The sequence below is a fragment of the Microtus ochrogaster genome, chromosome 19, assembly GCF_000317375.1.
Source record: "Microtus ochrogaster isolate Prairie Vole_2 chromosome 19, MicOch1.0, whole genome shotgun sequence".
NCBI lineage: Eukaryota > Metazoa > Chordata > Mammalia > Rodentia > Cricetidae > Microtus > Microtus ochrogaster.
This window is the reverse complement of record NC_022021.1, coordinates 3,800,080-3,822,064: the sequence shown is the minus strand read 5'-3', so window position 1 is coordinate 3,822,064 and position 21,985 is coordinate 3,800,080. Positions and strand designations below refer to the sequence as shown.

The 21,985-nt window shown below is 36.3% G+C and overlaps 1 protein-coding gene across 1 annotated transcript in view; it reads left to right on the top strand.

Annotated features, from left to right (window-relative positions):
* Positions 1-19,610, top strand: part of Col4a3bp (collagen type IV alpha 3 binding protein) — a 101,660-nt gene extending 82,050 nt beyond the window's left edge. The window contains exons 10-18 of the mRNA XM_005356453.2: positions 1,216-1,308; positions 1,796-1,873; positions 7,138-7,233; positions 9,291-9,423; positions 10,509-10,579; positions 13,508-13,636; positions 14,366-14,495; positions 15,333-15,469; positions 17,477-19,610. Coding sequence (XP_005356510.1) covers positions 1,216-1,308; positions 1,796-1,873; positions 7,138-7,233; positions 9,291-9,423; positions 10,509-10,579; positions 13,508-13,636; positions 14,366-14,495; positions 15,333-15,460 — 858 coding nt within the window. The 3' untranslated portion in view covers positions 15,461-15,469; positions 17,477-19,610. The remainder of the gene's footprint in view (positions 1-1,215; positions 1,309-1,795; positions 1,874-7,137; positions 7,234-9,290; positions 9,424-10,508; positions 10,580-13,507; positions 13,637-14,365; positions 14,496-15,332; positions 15,470-17,476) is intronic.
* Positions 19,611-21,985: the final 2,375 nt, after the last annotated feature.

Genomic DNA, 21,985 nt, shown 5'->3' with positions numbered 1-21,985 from the left:
AATTATTTGCAAACAAAGTAGAAGTTACATGAAATGAATTGGTCAACAAGACAGCACTGAATACAAATTACCATCTGTCTTCTCTGTAGTTAAGAGATGAGTGCAAACACACCAACACATTACTTTTAGTAAGTATTTATTTGAATGTATGAAAAGAAATCAGATAAACTGAAGAAGAGGTAGGAAGGCAAGTATCAGGTAAATAGGAGTTAGATAGTGAGATGAAGCAGACTGCCTTCATTGAAAGGGGATTTAAAGAAAACCACATACATGAAATGATCTTAGGAACCGAGAAGGGTTAAACTAGTCCCTCTAAATGTGGTTGACAGTTGCTTGGCTGGGGCAGACTGCGGGGCCACTGACACTGGCACCAGGATTTATCCCTACTGCTTTTTGGGAACTTACTCTCTTTGAATGTATACCTCACTCAACCTAGATATAGTAGGGAGGGCCTTGGACTTTCCACAAAGCTAATGTGCCTTACTCTCTCTGAGGATTGGAAGGGGGAGGGTTGGGAGGTTGTGTGAAGGGAATAGGAGGAGAGGAGAGAGTGGGAACTTAGATTGGTATTTTTTAAAAATCTAATTAAAAAAACAAAACAAAAAAGAACCCAGAGGGAAGCAAACGATATTGGTTCTGATGACAATCTGTGGGCAATACCTGCTGGTCCTGGATGCAGTAGAATAATCGAAATGATTTGACCATACCTTAGATAAAAGAAACTTGGCAGTAGCCAGGCAGTGGTAGCACACTCCTTTAATCCCAGAACTTGGGAGACAGAGGCAGATGGATCTCTTTGAGTTCAAGGCCAGCCTGGTCGATAAGAGCTAGTTCCAGGACAGACTCCAAAGCTACAGAGAAACCCTGTCTCAGAAAACAAAAAACAATAAAAAAGTAAACCTGGCAGTAATACTAACCTTGACTCATGAGACTTGTTAGTGTACAAGTAGTGGGTGAAAGAATTTTGGCTGGGAGCAATATAAAAGAGCTTTTCTGTGATCTAATGTAGTATCTGTGGAGTAGGAAGAGACCGATGTGGGATGTCTGAAGCAAGTGTCAGGATTGAGCAAAACTGTGTCTGTAGGGTAGCTTCCTCATTCATTAATTATTGCTAACATGTTTACCAATAAAATGTTAGTTTCAGATTATAGAAGCCATTTGTAGGCTCCAAAATATACCTCAGAAGCATGTCATGTTAACATATGTTTTTCTTAGTCACAGAGCGAGAAGGCCAGGTTACACTGGCCTACGTCTTTGCCGTCTGGAGATGCCTTTTCTTCTGTTGGGACTCATAGATATGTACAAAAGGTAAGCGAATTGCAGTTCACTGAAAGAATGCCTGTATTCCTCACTGATCATGGTACTATCCTATAATAGAAGTTTTCTCGTCTCTTCATTAATTAGATAGTAAGGGGTGTTTTTATATTGCTATATTCCCTATACATTCTCCAAAACAACTTATAAATCATGTTCTGAACATACATTCTTTGCTTTTTCTTTAAGGTGAAATGGAGGGGTGAGGATAGGAACAGAGAATGGGAAATAGTACAGCGTAGCAGTAAAATTTCTTCCTTGAGGTTAAGTACTTTGTATTTTTGGACATATTTCATTTTTCTGGAATGAGTTTGTAGCCGAATATATAATAGGTGCGTGAAGTCAGCACTTGCTGCTGTGCCTGTTCATATATAGTGCTTTGTTTTCTCTTTCTTTATCTTGTGTTTGCAAGTTGGTACTGAATGCTCTGTTGTGCCTTTGTTCTGATTACTTGGTTTTTTTCTTTGTCTGTCTCTGGTAGCCCTATAGTCGCTCTTCCTCCATGTCTTCCATTGATCTAGTCAGTGCCTCTGACGATGTTCACAGATTCAGCTCCCAGGTACTGTATGCATATATAGAGTGGACTTGAGTCCTTCTTTGCTGTATTTCCGCCTGCTTGCCCAGTTCTTAGCGCTCTATTGATCGGGCCAACTGTTTTGGTTTTGAATTTTAAATAGTCACAAACAAGGGTTTTCTTATCGTCTAAATAATTCTCCTTTGCCAGCTTTGCATGGGCCCTTTCTTTGTGTCCTCTACTGTGAGTATCTGGGATTCTATCTTAAGGAAGGTAGTACTCAGAGAATTTTTTCAACTGAATTAAAATATATAGAATTAGCCTGTTTTTCTTTTATTCATCATTTATTGGCTGTATTTTCCCAGGTTCGACAACCTTCATGGACATGGATTATAGGATATACTATATCATAAAAGTGAATTCTAACACTCTCACTTTTGTTCTAATTTAAATGCACAGTGATGCTCAGCAAAAGAAGAACCTTTAGCTAAAGGTCATCTCATTACTGTTATGATACTAAATTCATTGAATAGGCTATATTTTCTTCAAGTTACCTGTGGATACTGTAGGTTAATATCCCTGTTTATCTGCTAACTCTATAAAGGTTGATTCTAAGTTTATTTCTCTTCACTAAGGGATTGGTAATTTAAGACAGTAAACTGAATGTGCAGTTTCTGTCTTCAAAATAAGATTAGTTTGCCAGACAGGAAATACCTTTTATTTCCTTTTTCACGGTGCTGGGGATTAATCCCTTAGCCTTAACATGCTAGGCATTCTCTGTACCACTCAGCTTTCTCCCCAGTCCCTAGAAACTATTTAGGTTTTTTAATTTTCAAATCTTTGCCATTCGGTTCTGTATTTTTTGGGGGGTGATTGCATTTTGGGGTTATATTATGTTACCAATCTAAGCTGTCTAATCACAATGACTGGGTGCACATCCTGACTGTGTCATTTGGGTAAGCTGTGTGACGTCTCTGTGCATAGCTTCTGTGATTTAACTCAAATATAGGGACATAGTAAGTGTTAAGTGCCTGACCTTTTACTGACATCATAGTTAATATGAATGACTTGAGCTAATCAGACTTACTGTATGTCTTTCCCTCTCTGATTTCAGTAACACTTTCTAAAGTTACAGCTTAAAACAGGTCTCAGTTATGTTACATATACAAGTTAAGTCTTTATTTTTTAACTGCAATAGAGGACAAAAAGACTTAGCAATGCTGTCCTCTGAACTCCACAAACATATACATATGTAAACACACATACACACATACAAGCAGGTATGTGTTAATAAATACACACTTTAATAATTATCTTTTTGCTACCAAAGTAGATAATTCCTATAAAATATTCCATATAGTTTTATATTTAAAGATATACTCAATAACTTCACTCCCTACTAATACATATAGGTCTACATACAGAGAGTGAAAGAGAGAGTGTGTGTGTTTTCATTATAGTTTTTGTAGTGAGCATTGTTGAATTAGTTCCCTTATATAAGTCTTTTAATACTTATGCATATGTTTGCTTCATGTGTATTCCTAGAAGTGAAATTGTTGGAGCAAAGGCCATGCAAGTATCTTAAGTTATATTTATTCTTCTTAAAAAAAATTTTAACCAGGAGACTTGGGCCAGTTTATCTATACTGGCACTAAATACTTCAGCTCATTTTGCCAGTCTTTCTATATATACTATCTTTTTACTTCTAGCCATTTGTATTTCTTCAGTGAATCAATTATTCAGGTCATTGGTCATTTTCTTTGGGTAGCAGTGCTCTGTTACTTTATTAATATTCTATTGAACAAGTTCTCTATGACTCTGTGACTGTACAACAGCAAGCATAATTGTTTTCTTACATGAGCAGGAAAAAGATCAGAACCATGTTTGAGCCCTTCTAGATTTTCATTTGTACCATCAAAGGTCAATTTTTTTCTTTGAATTTCTGTCCTAACAGTTTCAGAAAACCCCCAAATTTAGTAATCTCCTAATGCACCTTATATTGATTGATTTGGATGTGAGGTAGAAAGAAAAATATTGTAATTGGAGTAATACTCCTTTGTATTTTACTTGTATTCTATATGTACTTTTCTATAGTTCATTGATAGGATGCTATGTGGGTAGATTCATTTCCCACTCTAGGTAAAAATATTCAAGGACATGACTCCCGAAGTTATACTTACCTAGTTAACACTTCGGAGCCAGTGAGATGGTGAAAGCCAGTGAGCCTAGCTACCAGTGTTGACAGCCCACATGGTGTGAGGAGAAACGGACTCTCAAAGTTAATACAGAAAACATAAATAAACGTTTTAATCCAATAAAATAACTATTTGTTGGGTTATGATAGTATTTATTACTAGTAACAATATCCTGGAATATCAAAGTTTGATCCTGATAAAATGGCTTTGACTTGCTATCAGTCTTAATTGTCCCTAGCTCGCCATATCCTTTTGACAATAAATATATGTATGGTAAACTGGATAGATTACAAAGTTAGACCTGAAGTGTCAGTGGTCTCAGGTGCACAAGTCACTGCTTCTGTAGTGATATTAGCTTCTTTATATTTCATTGCTGTGAGTATAGAATGTATTTTAATGAGATTTGACCAGTAACACTTACCTTAACTCTAATGTTATTATCTCAAGAAAGATACAGTGAACAGAAGATTCTGTGATAATAACTGTAAAACTATAGCACTCCAGTTGGAGATCCTAGGAGCACAGTAATAGATCTACCGTGTTTCTTTGTTGGACTTTTCAAGCCCACAGTAGCCAAAATAAAACAAGACATTTTGGTTGAGGTTGAGGTGTGTGTGTGTGTGTGTGTGTGTGTGTGTGTGTGTGTGTGTGTGTGTGTGTGTATGTGTGTAGCCCTAGCTGTCCTCAAATTCAGAGATTAGCCTTCCTCTACTGCCTCCCAAGTGCTGGGACTAAAGGTGTGTACCACTACTGCCTGGCAAAATAAAACAAGACTAAACTGTCTATAGACAACAGTTAATTTTAATTTAAGGACAATCTTTTGAAATTTTAATAGGAATATCGTTTTTAAAATCTGCCTAGAAAGATACTGTTCAGCTTGATTTCTGTATGTTGTGAAAAAGGTGCTCTCTCCTGTCAGATTGTATTTGGTAAATAGGCTTTTCTTTCTAGAAAAATGCAAATCAAAAATATTTGCCAACATTTTAAATACTTACTTCAGAAATAATCTATAGAAAAGTAAAACTACTTGCATATGTTATGACAAAAAGAGCTATGGATGACACTGACATATTTTAAACTGAATTCCATCTTTACTAAGTAAAATGTGTTTCATATTCCTCCTTCACATGTAAGCCTTGTGCAGTAGGGTTTTCTCATCTCTAACAACTCCCAATTTCTTGCCCAAAGTCATATTTTTCAAATCTGAACATTTCTAAGATTTAAGAAGCTCAAATGGTGAGAGGTTCCTCTAGTGTGACAGGCAGGTGAATCAAGGCAACACTACTGGGTTAGGTTCCTTTCCCATACTAGGAGACAGCTCCCTACTCACATACTTTTATGTATTTGTGACTTGGGATTCGGCATTAGACTCGCTGACTCACACAAAGCAGATTTCAAAGGGAGAGGCACACAGCTTTCAGCACCCAGAGTTGCTTTTTTGTTTGTTTGTTTGTTTGTTTTGTTTTGTTTCTTTCTAATTAAAGCTTTTTACAATTTCAGAATATAGGGCTAAAGAAATGACTCAGTTATTTAACACTAAGAGTCACAACTAAAAGGACAAAATTACAGAATATGTTATTAGGTAAATTAATAAGTTCCTCAACTCTAAAATCTGTGATCACTCACATTGTCTTAAGAATTATGAATGCTGTATTTGGTATGAAAATAGATTTTGGAGTACATATTATTATTTTTATCACAAACTTTTTTTTGGGGGGGGGGGTCATTGCTAAGTCAGAAAATGCTTAAAATATCACCCATTTTCAGTAACTAAAAATGTATTCTAAGATCCAAAAAGCTTGCTGGAACAGAAATACACACCTCTATAACATATTGATGACATCCATTAGTATAGAAAAAATAATAATTTAATAAATTTGATAAATTATTAATAATTATTAATTTTCTATACTAAATTAATGCCAACTATTGTTGTTATTTTAAGAATTTATGTCTCAAAACTTTATTTCAAAATGTATAAACCAGCTTCCTAATCAGTATGCCCTGCAAGCCCAATAGACTTTATAGGAAATAAGAAGTTAAACTCATCAATTTTTTTTTTTTGGTTTTTCGAGACAGGGTTTCTCTGTGGTTTTGGAGCCTGTCCTGGAACTAGCTCTGTAGACCAGGCTGGTCTCGAACTCCCAGAGATCCGCCTGCCTCTGTCTCCCGAGTGCTGGGATTAAAGGCATGCGCCACCGCCGCCCGGCTCAAATTTTTAAATATGAGTGTGTTAAATATTCTCTGACTCTCTGCTTTCCTTTATGTATTTATTACTAGATGGTTGTTTTGGCATTATCATCTAACATTCTACTTTGCTTAAAGCATCTCAAACTGTGTGACTTTGTAAGGAACATTTTCATAAAATTTTCTAAGTAAGTGGATTAGAATTCTGAGAATATGAACTGTTTATTCTGTTTTCTTTGCTTACCTTGGTTATATACCAATAATAAAATTTTGTAGGACTAGACAAACATAGATGTTCAAGTCCCCAGGGTTCAGTCCTCAGTGGCAAAGGGTTAGACATTTTGAAATAATAAATTTAAAAGTGGTTATGTTTAAATGCTAGCATAAATGAATATTATTAATACTATTTTTAAAAGAATTCAGAGCAAAGACTTAGAATAAAAGAAAAGGCTTATTTTATATTGATTTATGTTCAAGAGAGTTTAACTGGGGTAATAAACATTTCCTGTTTAACACATAACAAGTTTTCTAAAAATCGCTACAGAGTCTTAAATTTAAGGACACTGGGATTGGATGGTGTGTGTGTGTGTGTGTGTGTGTGTGTGTGTGTGTGTGTGTGTGTGTGTGTGTTGTATGTTTTCCTCAGTGTTCCATGACCTGTGCTGTGCTTCAGGACATCATCTCTATAAAGAACGCATAGCCCAAGTTCATGTCACTTGACCTCTTCCTGCATTTCGATTTCCCTGCCTGTTCCATTAACCTGGATATGTGGAACGTGACTAAACTCGTTGTCTCTATGTACAACTTACTAACTTCAGCTTTGTAAGCCTGCTATTTCTGGCCTGAAGTAAGCAATACCGTTCTGTTTTAAAGATAGTGACTTACATCTTCCATGTGAATTGTCATGACTTTATTTTTCTTTTCAAGGTTGAAGAGATGGTACAGAACCACATGACTTACTCATTACAGGATGTGGGTGGTGATGCAAATTGGCAACTGGTTGTAGAAGAAGGAGAAATGAAGGTAATTCCCACACAAATTATTTGGGTTGCAAAGTGAAGACCACTGATATTGGTAATTAGTAATACATTAAGACAAGGTATTACATCAAAGTACTATGGCTTTATTTCTATTAATTGATTTGTGATCATACTATAAATCTATTAGCATAATAATCTGCTTTGCATAGACAACAGAGAAAGTAAAATTTGAGAGTTTTTTTTTATTTAAAGCAGCCCTCAATTAGCTGATGGCTTCCTATTTAGATATTTCTCTGTCTCTTTTACCTCCATGTATGTATGTGTAAGGATGTTGATGACCTGCAACTAGAGTTCTAGACAGTTGTGAGCTGTCGTTGGGTGCTAGGAATTGGACCCAGGTCCTCTGGAAAAGCAGCCAGTGCCATCTCTCCAGCCCCTAAATAATTCTTTCAGTCTTTGGTTTAAATGTGATAGATATTGTTCCAAGATATTACTTTGTTACTTTACTCTTTGGTCCATACTGTCTCCACCGCACACTCACTGTTCAGATAAATCACTGTTCTTTGGAGATGCAGACTGAAGAAATAAAAAGAAACCATGAGAGTTTAGTAACCTAAGTGAAGTTCTTCTATCTCTAATGAGGTGTAAACAAAAGACATTCCTCTAACCCACAGCATTAGAGAGAGCGAAATTGGGGTTAAATTATGAGAATCATAAAGTATGCTATCAGTGAGAAAGGTAATTTTCTGTAGCAATAGGTTTTCCACTTTATATAGCATATCATTTTAGAGAAGTTAAACAGATATGAAAGAAGTAAACAAGAGACCTGAAAGACCACTTAGGAGCATCCAGCACAATATGATCAAGACATTCAGTAGAATATATAAGCAATGGTAGAAAAGACAGGCTGATATGTTTTAGAGAGGATCAGGAATATGTTTAATAGTTTTGTAAGCTTTGAATCTAGAAATTAAATTTAAATGTAGAAATTAAAGTCCAATTTCCAGTTTTAGCAATGATGAATGGAGTCCTGATAATGTACATAAACATGTCATGACGGCGCAAAAGAGACTGTCAGGTGTGAGCACTCCATACCATGGCAGCTTGTTCTCACCACATTTCTTTATTTCTAGGAAGAACTTAGCAGAGATTTCTCTGAAGTAGCAAACTGTAATTGTTAAATAATGGAGCATACTTATCACTTAGCATACACAGCTTCTGTGTTTTAAAACCGTGAAGCTGTGTTTTTATCCATTTTGCCATTTCTACTTCCAGTGTTTTGTTCAACAAATTGAACACCTAGTCTGTTTCTGATACTGTTCCAGAGGCTGGGGATGTAGCATTGAACAAATCAGTGTAGGTTAAGTCAGTATGCTTGATTGTTGGCTATGTCAAATAGCCTTTGAGAATGTTTGATTCATAATGCTAATTTATATTATTTTTTTTTTTTTTTGGTTTTTCGAGACAGGGTTTCTCTGTGGCTTTAGAGCCAGTCCTGGAACTAGCTCTGTAGACCAGGCTGGCCTCGAACTCACAGAGATCCGCCTGCCTCTGCCTCCCAAGTGCTGGGATTAAAGGCGTGCACCACCATCGCCCGGCTTTTATATTATTTTTTTTAATCTGCAGCAATTAGTCACCCATCATATATATGAATTTTTCATGGTTGAAATTAATTTTAGAACTGGGTATGGTGGCATACATCTTTAACCCCAGCATTGAGGAGGCAGAGACAGGCAGATCTCTCTGAGTTCTAGGCCAGTTTAGTCTACATATTGAGTTCCAGGACACCAGTGAGACCCTGTCTCCAAAAAAAAAAAAAAGAGCAACAACAAAAAAGAGAGTGACGAATTACCTTGGATTTGTCACTTTGAAATATCTTTATCATATAAATTTAGCTTCTTGTAGGAGAATATGTTCTATAAATAGATTTTCAAGAGTCTAACTTTTTAAAAATTTTGTCTTGGCAAAACGGTTTTTTATTAAAGGGACAATGTAGGGTGTGTGCAATGCATGAGAGCAACAGGGTACCTGATCTAGAATGCCCAAGAGCCAAGGGTTTGAGTTTTGTGGGGGTTTTTTTTTCAAATATTTTTTTCTTAGGTATACAGAAGAGAAGTCGAAGAAAATGGGATTGTTCTGGATCCTTTGAAAGCTACTCATGCGGTTAAAGGTGTCACAGGACATGAGGTCTGCAATTACTTTTGGAATGTTGATGTTCGCAATGACTGGGAAAGTAAGCTATCATTATTAATATATTATACCAAATAATTATTTTCATTTTCAGCTTAATGTCAAATAAAACCTGATTGTCTGTATCTGATAGTTTATCAACTCAATGTAAAGAATATTAAGAGAATCGTATACAGGATTAATTGTACCTTAATTTCATTTGCAAGTGGTGGTCGTGGGATCAAACCCAGGCCCTCACATATTACCACTGAGCTACCTCCACAGACCCATATCTTACTTTAAAGATGGGGTCTCACTATATAGCCAGGCTAGCCTTGGATTATTAGCACCTTTGTTTGCCTTTCAAATTGTATGATTACAGGAATGTACAACTATGCCTGAAAATACTTTTAAGTAGATCTTTTCACTGTTTAGAACACGTAAGATATTATATCACTGGGTCCAGTGTCCTAAAAGTATCTCGTGATAGGTAGGTAATTCCATATAAATAAAGTGAAATTCATGTGCATAAAATAGATTTGTCAAAAATGACAGGACAAGTTAGTAGAAAAGTCAGGATTGTTGTAGGGGATTTCTCACCCATCTATACTTTCCTAAATTGTCCTGTTTCTGTGACAAATCGCCAGACAAACATACTGTAATCACCTTAGAATTATTTTCATGCATGTGTTCTTAGACTTACAATTCATAAATATAATTTTTTCTGAACATCATAAGGTATATATCACTGGCATTTTGGCATTTGTTCCTCAGAAATATAACTGCCTATGCCAAACTAGAGCACACTAACCTAGTAAGTGAGGTGAAATAGAGGAATCTAACATTAGGGTTTCAGCTGCGGTAGTACAGTACTGATTAGAACTGCTTGTCATGCTATGGAAGATACTTTACTACAGAAAACTTCTGGTAATCAGGCCTCACAACTACCTTCTGGAGAACAAAAGTAAACTCATAGCTCTAGTTTCAAGTACTAGCTTCCTTCCATTTTGATTTAGCCGAGGTAATTCAAGATGCTATTTGTTTTACCATAATGTGCTTTATAATTCACTCCTCTTGAGTGAATTGATTGCAGTCTAGAAAATGAAATACATCTTTTTTCAGCTGCTAATATGCTTCTTTTCATTTCAGCTACTATAGAAAACTTTCATGTGGTGGAAACATTAGCTGATAATGCAATCATCATTTATCAAACACATAAGGTAATGATCTTGTCATTTGTCCCCAAAGAGACCAGTAATTCAGATTCAAACATACAGATTTGCTACAGTACAATTTAGCAGGAGTTTCAATTTAAATCCCACAAAAAAACCCAAAGAAGTTCGTTTGTTTGTTTGTGACAGGGTCTTTCCATGTAGCCCTGGCTATCCAACTATGTAGACCAGGCTGGCCTCGGATCTCAGAACTCTGCCTATCTCTGCCTCCCGAGTGATGGGATTAACGCCATGTGTCAGTATGTCCAGCTTGAGACCCAAAGACTTTATTACAACCTCAGGAAGGGTCTGTATTTGAAAATGTTATCGTTACATTTAGAACAAAAATATACGGAGTTAAGAATCTGAAGAATAGATGCAGCCCTGGATAAAGATCCATAGTTAGTTTCTCTCTATGTAGATCCGAAATCTAGAAAGAACCTTCTGGGCCTGATTTAGATACTTTTTAGTCTAGTGTCTCACCCTGTTAATATAGTATATCAAATATATACAAGTGGTAATTCCCTATGACAATAATGACGGTTAGGGAATATTGCATTAACTATATAAAGAAGAAAATTATCTACCTAGATTATCTGGAGACAAGAAAAAGCTGAGAGATTGTCATACCATTAAAGCACATGGAAACATTATTTAAATTGGTTCCCTTTATTTTAGTTCTACCATTGCTTTTCTATATATCTAAAGTTGCGGAGTTTTATTGCCTTTTTTGTTTGTTTGTTCATTTGTTATGCTGTTTCCCTCTGGGGAAATGACAAATAATTTTTTTACTGTGTGTGTGTATGTGTGTGTGTGTTATGTATGTATACATGCCACAGCATATGTGTGGAGGTCCTAGGACAACCCACTAATGTTGATACTCTCTGCTACTATGTGGGCCCCAGAGATCAAACTCAAGCCATTAGGCCCAGTAACAAGTGCCACATTCTCTGAGGCATCCCACTGGCCCCGAAATACTTTTATGCAAAGTAAAAGAGGAAATTATAGAGAAATCCACTAAGAGCAGTACTGCTTATGTAAAATTATATAATAATTCAGTGAGTACTTAATTTTCCTAATCAGTGGGGAGTTTCTGTCTTGTAAAATTATTTCTTGAGTTGAATATGAAAAATTAACATGAATTTCCTGAACCCAATGTCCTTATGTGAGATGTATCCTATCTATTGTGAGCTTGCTTCATTTCACCTGCTCCACAGGTGTGTAACAGTAGGTGTTCTGTATCAACACACAGGCTCTGGAGTCTAATATGAAGTAAAAAGTTTGTAAACAAAGTATCAGATAATTGTCCTGTCATATGTAATGAAGATAAATGGCCAATAACTTAGGGCAGAAGAAATTTACTGCTAGAAAAGAATTGATCTTGGGAAGTAATGTGCTGAAAGTATTTCAGCTGGTAAATTCTAAATGGAAAGTATGATAGGTTATATTTAGACTGAAAACTAAAAAAAAGTTCTTTTAATGCCACATTGTGTAACAAAAATTAAGATACACTCTTTTTGCTTTTGCTCACTGGGTTTCGGTTTGTTCTTTGGGCAGAGAGCATTGCAAGGGGAGAGAGGCTGAGGGACTAGGAGATGTGCGGACTGGGGGCAAACGTGCAACTCCCGAAGATTCAATACAGGATTATGTTAAGTAAGAAATTAGGGTGCAGTTATTGTCTTCCTAAAATAAGGGTTTAGAATTATCTTTTCAGCAAAGTCAGATAATAGTTACAACTCTTTTTCATTAAATTTAACTTCATTGATGAAATATAAAAGAAGATTCCCCGTCTCATGACATTGGAGTCATTTTTGTTGTCCTTGTAGCTTTATATTCTTTACTTTCTTTTTGTTTGTGTTTGTTTTTGAGACACAGGCAGTCGTCCTGCCTCAGTTTCTTGAGTGACTGAAACTATAGGTGTGGTGCCATGCCCAGCTGACTCACTAGTCCTGCTTTATGTTTGCTGTTGTTCCTTGTTTTTTATGAGCGAGGGTCTCAGACTGGCCTCAAACTCGCTGTGCAGTTCATATGTCTTATCCTCTCAAGTGCAAGCATTGAAGAAGCACATGGTTTATTCTGTGCTGGGGATTAAACCCTGGGACTCAGTGTATGATGGGCAAGCATTTACCAGCTGAGCTGCATTCACAACCCTGATTCTAATGAAGTGTCGAGCAAATATAAAACAACAGTAAATCTTTATAAGTTGCCTGTCTGTATTTGCCAAACTTAATGAAATTTTAGGTCTTTTAAAAAATAAGGTTTTACTTTGCAAATGTATTGAAATTGAGTTGTTGGCCATTTATTGCATTCATAGCTAAGAATGCACATTATTATATAATAAGGGCAGAGTTCAATTGCATATACCAAATATTCGGCATAAAAAGTAACTTGAACAGGATAGAAGTTTATTTTTTCTATCATCTACAAGTTCCAGTTAATAAGCTGTATGTCATTTCCATAGCAAGTAATTTTTATTATAATTTAAAATAGAAATATTTAATATAAATCATTGAAAATTAATTCAGAAGTGTTATGAAGAAGTTGTTTTTTAATTTTACTTTTTAATTCTTTGATTCTCTAAGTAGAACAATGACAGAAACTATGGAGCGTGGATTGTCCCATTGTTTCTTCATGGATACAAAGTTTCTGTCTGTAGTGATAATTTCAGGTATATTACAGTTCCATATATTGTGGCTGTAACTAATTACATTTGATGTACTAAATTGTACACTAAAAATGGTGTAGTGAATTTACAGTGATTTCCAAAGGAAAAAGAATACTTTGAAAACTCTGGAAAGCTGGCGACTGTTAATATGCATCTTTGTCGTGATTCTGATGCTTCCACTTAAAGTTTGATAAATTCCAACTTCATGTGTTCTGCATGACACCTGAATAAAAGTAATTCAGATTGTCACAACACCTTTCATTCTTCCACAGAGAGTGTGGCCTGCGTCTCAGAGAGACGTGCTGTATCTTTCTGCTATTCGAAAGATCCCAGCCTTGACTGAAAATGACCCTGAGACTTGGATAGTTTGTAATTTTTCTGTGGATCATGACAGCGCTCCTGTAAGTATAGTAATAGAAATGAATATAATTCTACAAAATAAAGCCAAATACATAAAGCAGCCAAATTTAAACACACTTCCTTCCCACCCACACATAGATACTTGATGGGATTTAGATTTTGTTGTTAGATCATTTGGAAAGCCCTTTTGTTTTCAGAAGAGAAGTGCCCAGACTGTCAGCATCCCCACCAGAGCTCTTTAGCTCCTTCTGAGTTTGGTTAGGTAGCTACTTGAGTAATCCCAGTAGCTTACTTCTAAACTTATCTCTTAAAGCCCATTACTAACTACTGGAAGCCTGTTGTTTCTCCCTTGATAAAGTACCAGTTAGTACTTTGGAAGAGGGAAAAACGTGGTGTCTATCAGTTTGACATATATTAGTTGGTTATTACAAGATTTCAAATGGATTTTAGAAAGATGACTCAGAAGTTAAGAACACCGAGTGCTCTTTCAAAGGACCCAAGTTCAACTCAGTACTGACATGATAGCTCACAACCATCTGTAACTTGTATCAGGGGACCTGACATCCTCTTGTATTCTGTGGGCACTGTACATACAATGTGCTCAGGTAACACCCCTGTGCATATCAAATAAAAGTATGCATCAGTTATTTTAAGGAAGTTTTACTGGAAACTTCATAACAGTTTAAACTAAAGCAGTAATAGGGGAACAGAGATTGTAAAATAATGAATATTCTACAAACTGATGCTAGTTTGTGTGTCTGTTTTGACAGCTGAACAATCGATGTGTCCGTGCCAAAATCAATGTTGCTATGATTTGTCAAACCTTAGTTAGCCCACCAGAGGGAAACCAGGAGATAAGCAGAGACAACATTCTGTGCAAGATTACGTATGTAGCTAATGGTATGTATTGTTTGTTCTAATTGATAATGTACAGGTTCTTGACCCATCATCTACATAAACATATCCAATTTCCTGGTCGTTAAGCTTTGGTTAAGTTAATATGTAGAACTGTGTGGAAAACCCTGAAAGTCCATATGCCTGAATTTCTGCCTTAGAAATAGTATATGAGAATTTTTGTTGTTGTTGTTGTTGTTTCGAAACAGGGTTTCTCTGGCTTTGGAACCGGTCCTGGCACTAGCTCTTGTAGTGTCCTCAAACTTACAGAGATCCTCCTGCCTCTGCCTCTCGAGTGCTGGGATTAAAGGCGTGCGCCACCACCACCCGGCAGAAATAGTATATGAGAAATTTTAAAGTTATGACTGGGTGCATAAATCTTAAAATTTTGTGTATAGGTCACTATTTCATATATCTTTAATTTTAAGAGCCTGGTAAAATGTATTTATAATTAAAAATAGAAACTAGAGTGGGAAAATTACTTAATTAGACTTTTAGTTTTCTAAATCTTCTCTGCCAGTCTTTAATAGCTACCAGTGTTATTACTTCATTTTGACTCACTGCTGTGCAAGCCTTTCTGTCACTTGTGTGTTTATTTAGTTAAACTTTAAATGTTGCTGTGTTAGTTTTCCATGGTGTTTAGGAAGAATCAAGGCCATTTTAGAAAGATATATATATCTCCTTTCTTACTACCTGATGAGGGGCATAGGGTGATGAATAGTTTCAGGTCCAGAAATATTAGCTGTTTCACCATAGGGGGTGCTTGAAAGAGAAGGAATACATAGGTACTTCAAATGGAGATGGAGAACTGTCTTAATAGTTTTAACTTCCCTTTATTTGCAGTGAACCCAGGAGGATGGGCACCAGCCTCGGTGTTAAGAGCAGTGGCAAAACGAGAATACCCTAAATTTCTAAAACGTTTTACTTCTTATGTCCAAGAGAAAACTACAGGAAAACCAATTCTGTTTTAGTGTGAACAGGTATGGAGGGTCTACTAACCTTACTGACCAGATAGTAAATTCAATTTGTTATTAGAAGGTTGTGTTAAAAATGTTTTATGTTCCCGAGTAAAGGGTTGTAGTCTTTAACACTTACTAATTTTTCTACTACTATTAAAGAAATGTTGACATTACAGAATTACATTATAGAATGCAAGAAGTACCAACTCCCTGTGTTACTCTTTCCCAGAAACTAGTTGCTTTTTGCGTCTCTTCTTCTAGACTTATACATATTCATCTATACTAAAGGTCAGTGTGTGTGTGTCTACTAATATAGGGCTGATTCTCAGTCAAGTACACAGTGCAGATGACAGAGTCAGTGTTAAAAATCCTGCTGTGTCACTTTCTAATTTATTTATTTATTTATTTGTTTTTATTTTATTTTATTTTTTTCAAGACAAGCATTCCACTCTGCAGCCCTCACTATCCTGGAGCTCACTGAGACTAGCCTCAAACTCAGAGATCCATCTGTCTTTGCTGTAACAAGTCTTTCTGTTGACCTGCCAGCCAGCTCCCAAATAATGACCCGGAGACTTATTAATTATGAAAGCTTGGCCTATAACTTAGACTTTGTTCTAACTAGCTCTTTTATCTTAAATTAATTCATACTTTTTAATCTATAGTCTAACTATGACATGGCTTTTTGCTTTTCCTTCATTCTGTACCTCAGACTTGTTCTGCGTTTCTGGCATCTCCTCTGTGTGCCTAGATTCCTCCCCAGTTCTTCTCTTTGCCCAGAAGTCCTGTCTATTTTCCCTGTTTAGCTATTGGCTGTTTAACTTTTTATTAAACCAATCACAGTGGCACATCTTTCCACAGTGTAATCAGGTATCTGTGAACACTGCCTCCTGAGTGAGTGCTGGAGCTAAAGGAATATACCACTACACCGGACAGTTTCGCATTTTTTTTGAAGCACAGTGCCTTTGAACCTAGAGCTCGCTGGCTGACCAGCAAGCCCCAGGGTCCTCCTGTCAGCACTCCCAGCATTGGGATTGCAGGTACCTGCAACAGTCCATCTTTTCACCTGGGTACCACTGATCCAGACTTAGGTTCTCATGAGTACCTTACTGACTGGGCCTTTTTCCCCACCCCCAAAAAGAATAATTTTTAAGCATTTAAAATAAACAAACTAGGACATTCATAACATTTGCCTCTAGAGTGCTGGGTTCAGAGCAGTGTTTCTTTGACTTGACTATACATGTGTAGAATGGAAATAAGTTGAAAACCTTTTTAAAATCTCTGATATAGGAAGTAATGTCGTTTTTGCACACACACACACACACACACAGAGGAATATCACTGAGAAGATATAGTGTCCTACATTTGGCCCTGGTCTTCTTAAATCCAATTTGAGCATGTTTTGGTTTTTTTTCCCATAATCCAAAGTCAAGCCCTAACATACATTAAACATCCTTTTTTACCTTACGTAGCTTTATTTTCACAATAATTATAGGAGGTATTTTAGTGGGTCCTAGCATTGAATGCTTAGAAAAACTAACAGTTTCAGTTCTGGTAGTATGGGAGTTATTGGGTTGTTTTTTCAAGAGTTGATATCAACCAAAACTGGGCCAGGGGTTTGAGCAAGTTTATTTCTTGAATAAGACAGACACCACTCCATACACACATAACTTAAGTAGAATTATCACGTTCTTGAAAATAGTATTGCATTGTAATTTCTGCCTAAGGCTGAGAGAAAGACAATGCTAGTTCATGGGCTAATACTCCAGAAACCTGATACATCGCCTCTTTACTTACAGCATGTTGTTCTCCATAGGTTTTCCCTGTAACGCTCAGAAGATCCCCTGTTGCTTTCAAATGTACTAGGTCAATCATTTTACATTCACAAGGATGAAAATCCTTTAAAGATAAATGATTGTAGAGATTCTTTGTATGCTATGAACATGGAATGTGGGAGGCATCTATTTTGGTAGTCTTCTTGCTTTCCTGATCTATTGCACAGGATTTATGTGTCATTTTTTCCCCCCGCAGTGACTGAAGCAAGGCTGTGTGACATTCCATGTTGGAGAAAGATAGAAAAAAACATGAGTACTCTAAGTTGGAACGCAGGATCTACAGCCTTGTCTGTGGCCTCAGAGGAAACACTGCGATAGTAAAGCTGGGTGTCTAACACTAGCCATCCCCTGCTAGCTCTCCTTGCTCAGTGTGTGACTATAAATACGTGTAAAATCACATGGATATGGCTATATTTTTATTTGCTTGCTCCTAGGAGAGAAAAAAATAACTTTGAATTACAACTAGGAATTAATTGATGCTTTAATTTTTGGAAACTTTTTCAGAATTTTTTATTTCCCACAGTCCAGCCTAAGATCCTCAGTTGTATCAGGTTTTGTGCACAAAAGAAAAGCACAGAAGTTGAATGCACCTGAGGCATGTGCTCTCTGTGCACCAAATATTCAGATGGGCTTCTACAGGCCTGCAGTCTGTGTCTGTGTCCAGAGTTTTTGACTTTTTGCTTTGTATAATCATAGAATCTATTGCTGCTGATTTCTATAATGATTCATGTTGTGTGTCTCTTCATAACTGAGGACTGTTGATAACCTGTGATTTTGCCTTTTCTATAGTCTTACTCCTATGAAGAACGTTAGTTCTGATGGAGAAAGAATGAAAAGCTTTATTTTCTCCCCCAGATATCTTTATATTTTTATTATATATTTTAGTTGTGTACTATGTGCTACCAACTTTTTTCAGTTTGTTATGGACACAATTTAGTAATTCCTGAATTGGTTCTGCCTGCCTTCAGTCAGAAACATCTGTACATCTCTTGTGGGTATAAGTACTTTATAATACAATGGTCAGGATAAAATGAGTTGATATTTTTCCTGAAATTTGTAAGAGAATATATGGTATTACTTGTTAAACCAAATCAGACTGTTTGAATTTGACATTTGATTTAATATTTCTAGTATTCTGTAACAAATATGTTAGTTTTTCTAGCTTGGATCACTTTAAATGATATATCACAAGGAATACATAGAAAATCTAAGCAATGCTCCCATTTGCCTCTTGATTATAAATTTCAGCAGAACAATACAATTAATTCCACACTATTCAAACTGAAATGCTTTCTTTAGTTGCTATAAGAAGCTAACATGTAAAATACCTGACTTAGTTGTAGTCCTGTGAAAAACTTTGAATCATGGAGTTGAGGCAAGGAATGGTACTCATGAAGTTGAGATGACTGCCCACTTCAAACTCTTCATTGCGTTTACAAGCAGATGTATTTATGTATATCAGAGGCAATTTGTAGATGCTTTGCGTGTTCCTCTCCTTAGAAACACAAAAATCAGACCCTTTTTGTAAAGCAGAAAGTCATGTCATGTAAAACATGACCTGTATATATTCCATACATGGAAATGGAATCTAAATGATAAATGCAAGGTGTGATAATTTAATGATGGGATTAGTCTGATCAATTAATATGCACAATCCTGGAAGTGAATTACTCGCATCAGATAGAATGATATTTATTACTCTGTACAGAGAGAAAAGTACATATTAAACATAGAGCTTACATTACATGCACGCGGTTCATGTCCCATAAATCTTTTATATTTTTAATTTTCCTTTCTCTAAATGATGTGCATGGAATATGCCTTATTACAGAAATGCTATTCATAATTTGACTCTGTGGAAAAGTGCCTATATGGTGGTAATGCTAGGAAGGCAAGTGAGATAGATTATCATACCAGTTTACATCACCAGTTAACATTTTATATTGTGATGTTTAAAAAAAGAAAAGTTTATACCTCAAATGTGTATTTTATTTTACAATCAGCTGTGGGGTTGGGATGGGAGAACCGGGAGGGTTGGGAGGGAAAGTTTATTTGCCGTAGGTGGGAATCTTAAAAAAAAAAAGAAAAAAGAAAAAAAACTCTCTACGCCCACTATAAATGTTCCTCTGTTTGCATTTCTGACAACTATGACAAACCAGACAGGAACTCTTTCATAACTAAATTGGATAGCTTTATTTTACAAAGATATGCAAAGTTTCTGAAGCAGTGTCTGAATCTAATCATCACCTGTTGCATTTGCACTAAATGTGGTGATATACTTTTACAATTTATTCTGTAAATAAAATGTTACACTGAACATGTTTGTATTTAAAAAAAAAAGATAAGAAATGATACATTTTACCTTTCAGTAATTGCACTCTTACTTTATTGGAGTTAATCCTGCCCAATCAGATTTAGAAATGAGTTCAGAAATACTGAAAGTATTCAAAAAGTCAAAGTTAGGAGCAGCACTGGCCATTTTACAATATTTAGACCCTCAAGAATTACTTTCATTTAGCTAATTCCTACATACTGAATATTTATGATGTCTCTTCATACATGGGTATTTCTCTTTACCTAAGCCCCCATTTCATGCCCCCCAAAACAAGCCCCTATGCTCAATTCTCCTGGATTACTTTTTGCCTTTTTAGACACCTGAAAAATATTGGTGATGTGGGGATTTGTCCCTGCATGTGAGTAAACAGGATGAGAGAGCACTGTTGCCCTTGGGATTGAAGACGGTTTGAGGTAGAAAACTTGATTTGGTGTTGCTGCAGGAGGAGCAGTGGAGGAAGGAAGGGGGTATCTAAGAGGTGTGAAGAAGAAATGAGAACAGGAAGCATGGCTTTCTCGTCCGTTTGTTTTCATGACTGATTTATACACCTATTCAATATTGGTGTCAGTTGCTACTGAGAATTTTAACTGGGCTGAACTGGTTCGCTTGTGAAATTGTGCTGGTTATCTTTAAGCATAACAGTTGTTTGTCTGATCAGACACTTTACCAGTATTTAGTCCAGGCTGTACAGATGATGTATCTGGATTGTTGTCATTGTTCATCTACAGACTCAAAACATAATCATTTTAAAGTACCTTGGGAGTGTGTAGAGTGTAACTATAATAGCTTTATGATTCTGATGATGTTTTTTTTAAAAAAAATATGGATCTTCCATGTTACAATCACAAAATTAAAACCAGTATTTAAAAGTGGAGAAGTATTAAAATATTATGGACAAATATTCTTGCTTGCTTGATTTGTTTTCCTTAACCCCAAGGTACTGTCTTAGATAATTTCTGGGTAGTTATGAAAGTTTTCTTGGATTACTCCACTTCGGTAGTCCAATTTGTAATCCCATTAAGGATCAAGAAAACTCTGAGGGAAAAATCTAATTTTTGTTAACAAATCAGAACAGGCATGTACTAAAGGTAAGTATTCTGCCAGTCTTTTGTCATATGTATTATGTATATTACATAATGGGTTATAATTTAAATGAATTTATTATGACTTACACTTAAAAGACCTATTGGTAGACCATGAAGCCATATACAGTGGAAATGCAGCACTGTGAGTCACACACATGTAATGTGAATTCATCCATGTGCACTTAATCATGAATGTGTAATTGCTCGTTTATTTACCAAATATCAGCTCTGCTTGTTGTAGTTCTAGAACATCCATCATGAGAAGTGTAGACTTATAGTGTACTAATTTGGGTCTCTTGATGATTGTATTGAAAATCACTGAATGCATTTCATCTCTAGTGTTGAATGTTAACAGTGTAACCTGATAATGTAAGCCTGATTTGAGTTGTGATAACACTGGTTGGCTTCTCCCTTGAGTTGGCTCTATTGGGTGCCTGCAGCCTTCTTCAGCTAATTTCCCATATTCTTTAATATTCTGATGTTTCCACAACAACTTAGTCTTCACCTTCAAAACTTCAGGCACAGCCCATTTAGGAATTCCTTACAGGGAATCTGATTGTTACATGCCCTTAACTACTTCCTGGAGCCTTGGTGCAAGTCTCCATACCCCCTGTTGCATTCTGTGCATCTGTAAAAACTTTGCACATCAGCTGGGTGTGGTGGTCACACTTTTAATCTCAGCCAGCACTCAGGAGGCAGAGGTGGGCAGATCTCTTGAGTTCAACACCAGCTTAGTCTACAAAGAGAGTTCCAGGAAAACTAGACCTGTTACAGAGAAAACATGTCTCCAAACAATAACAACAACAACAAAAAGTACCACATCAACAGAGTTCAATATAGATATCACATCTAGAGTCATGGTGATCCTCCCCGATCAAGTAACCCTCTCTGGAAAGGGCTTACACACTAAAAGGGTCTCTTGAATGCCCTAGAAGTTCATTAATTCAGTCAAATTGACTATCAAAATTGATCCTACCGCTTGGTTTCTTGACTTCTTGTACTCCCACAGAAAGGGATGAGACAAGAAAAGAAAACATCACTACAGACAAATCCAAAGGGGATATTTCAGCAGATTCTTCAACTTGTGGGCATGTTCTAATACAGTACTTTTCTGGGCTACCTGCCACAAAATAGCCTCTGATAAAAGAGCAGACTGATTCTATCAAAGTTGGTTTACTTTGGTCATTTCTATTATTTATTTGAATTTGGAAGATGAGTGGTAGCTAGATGAACAGCAAGGAATCTGTACAGCAAAGTCAAGGTTTAGTCCCTGTCTAAACCATTT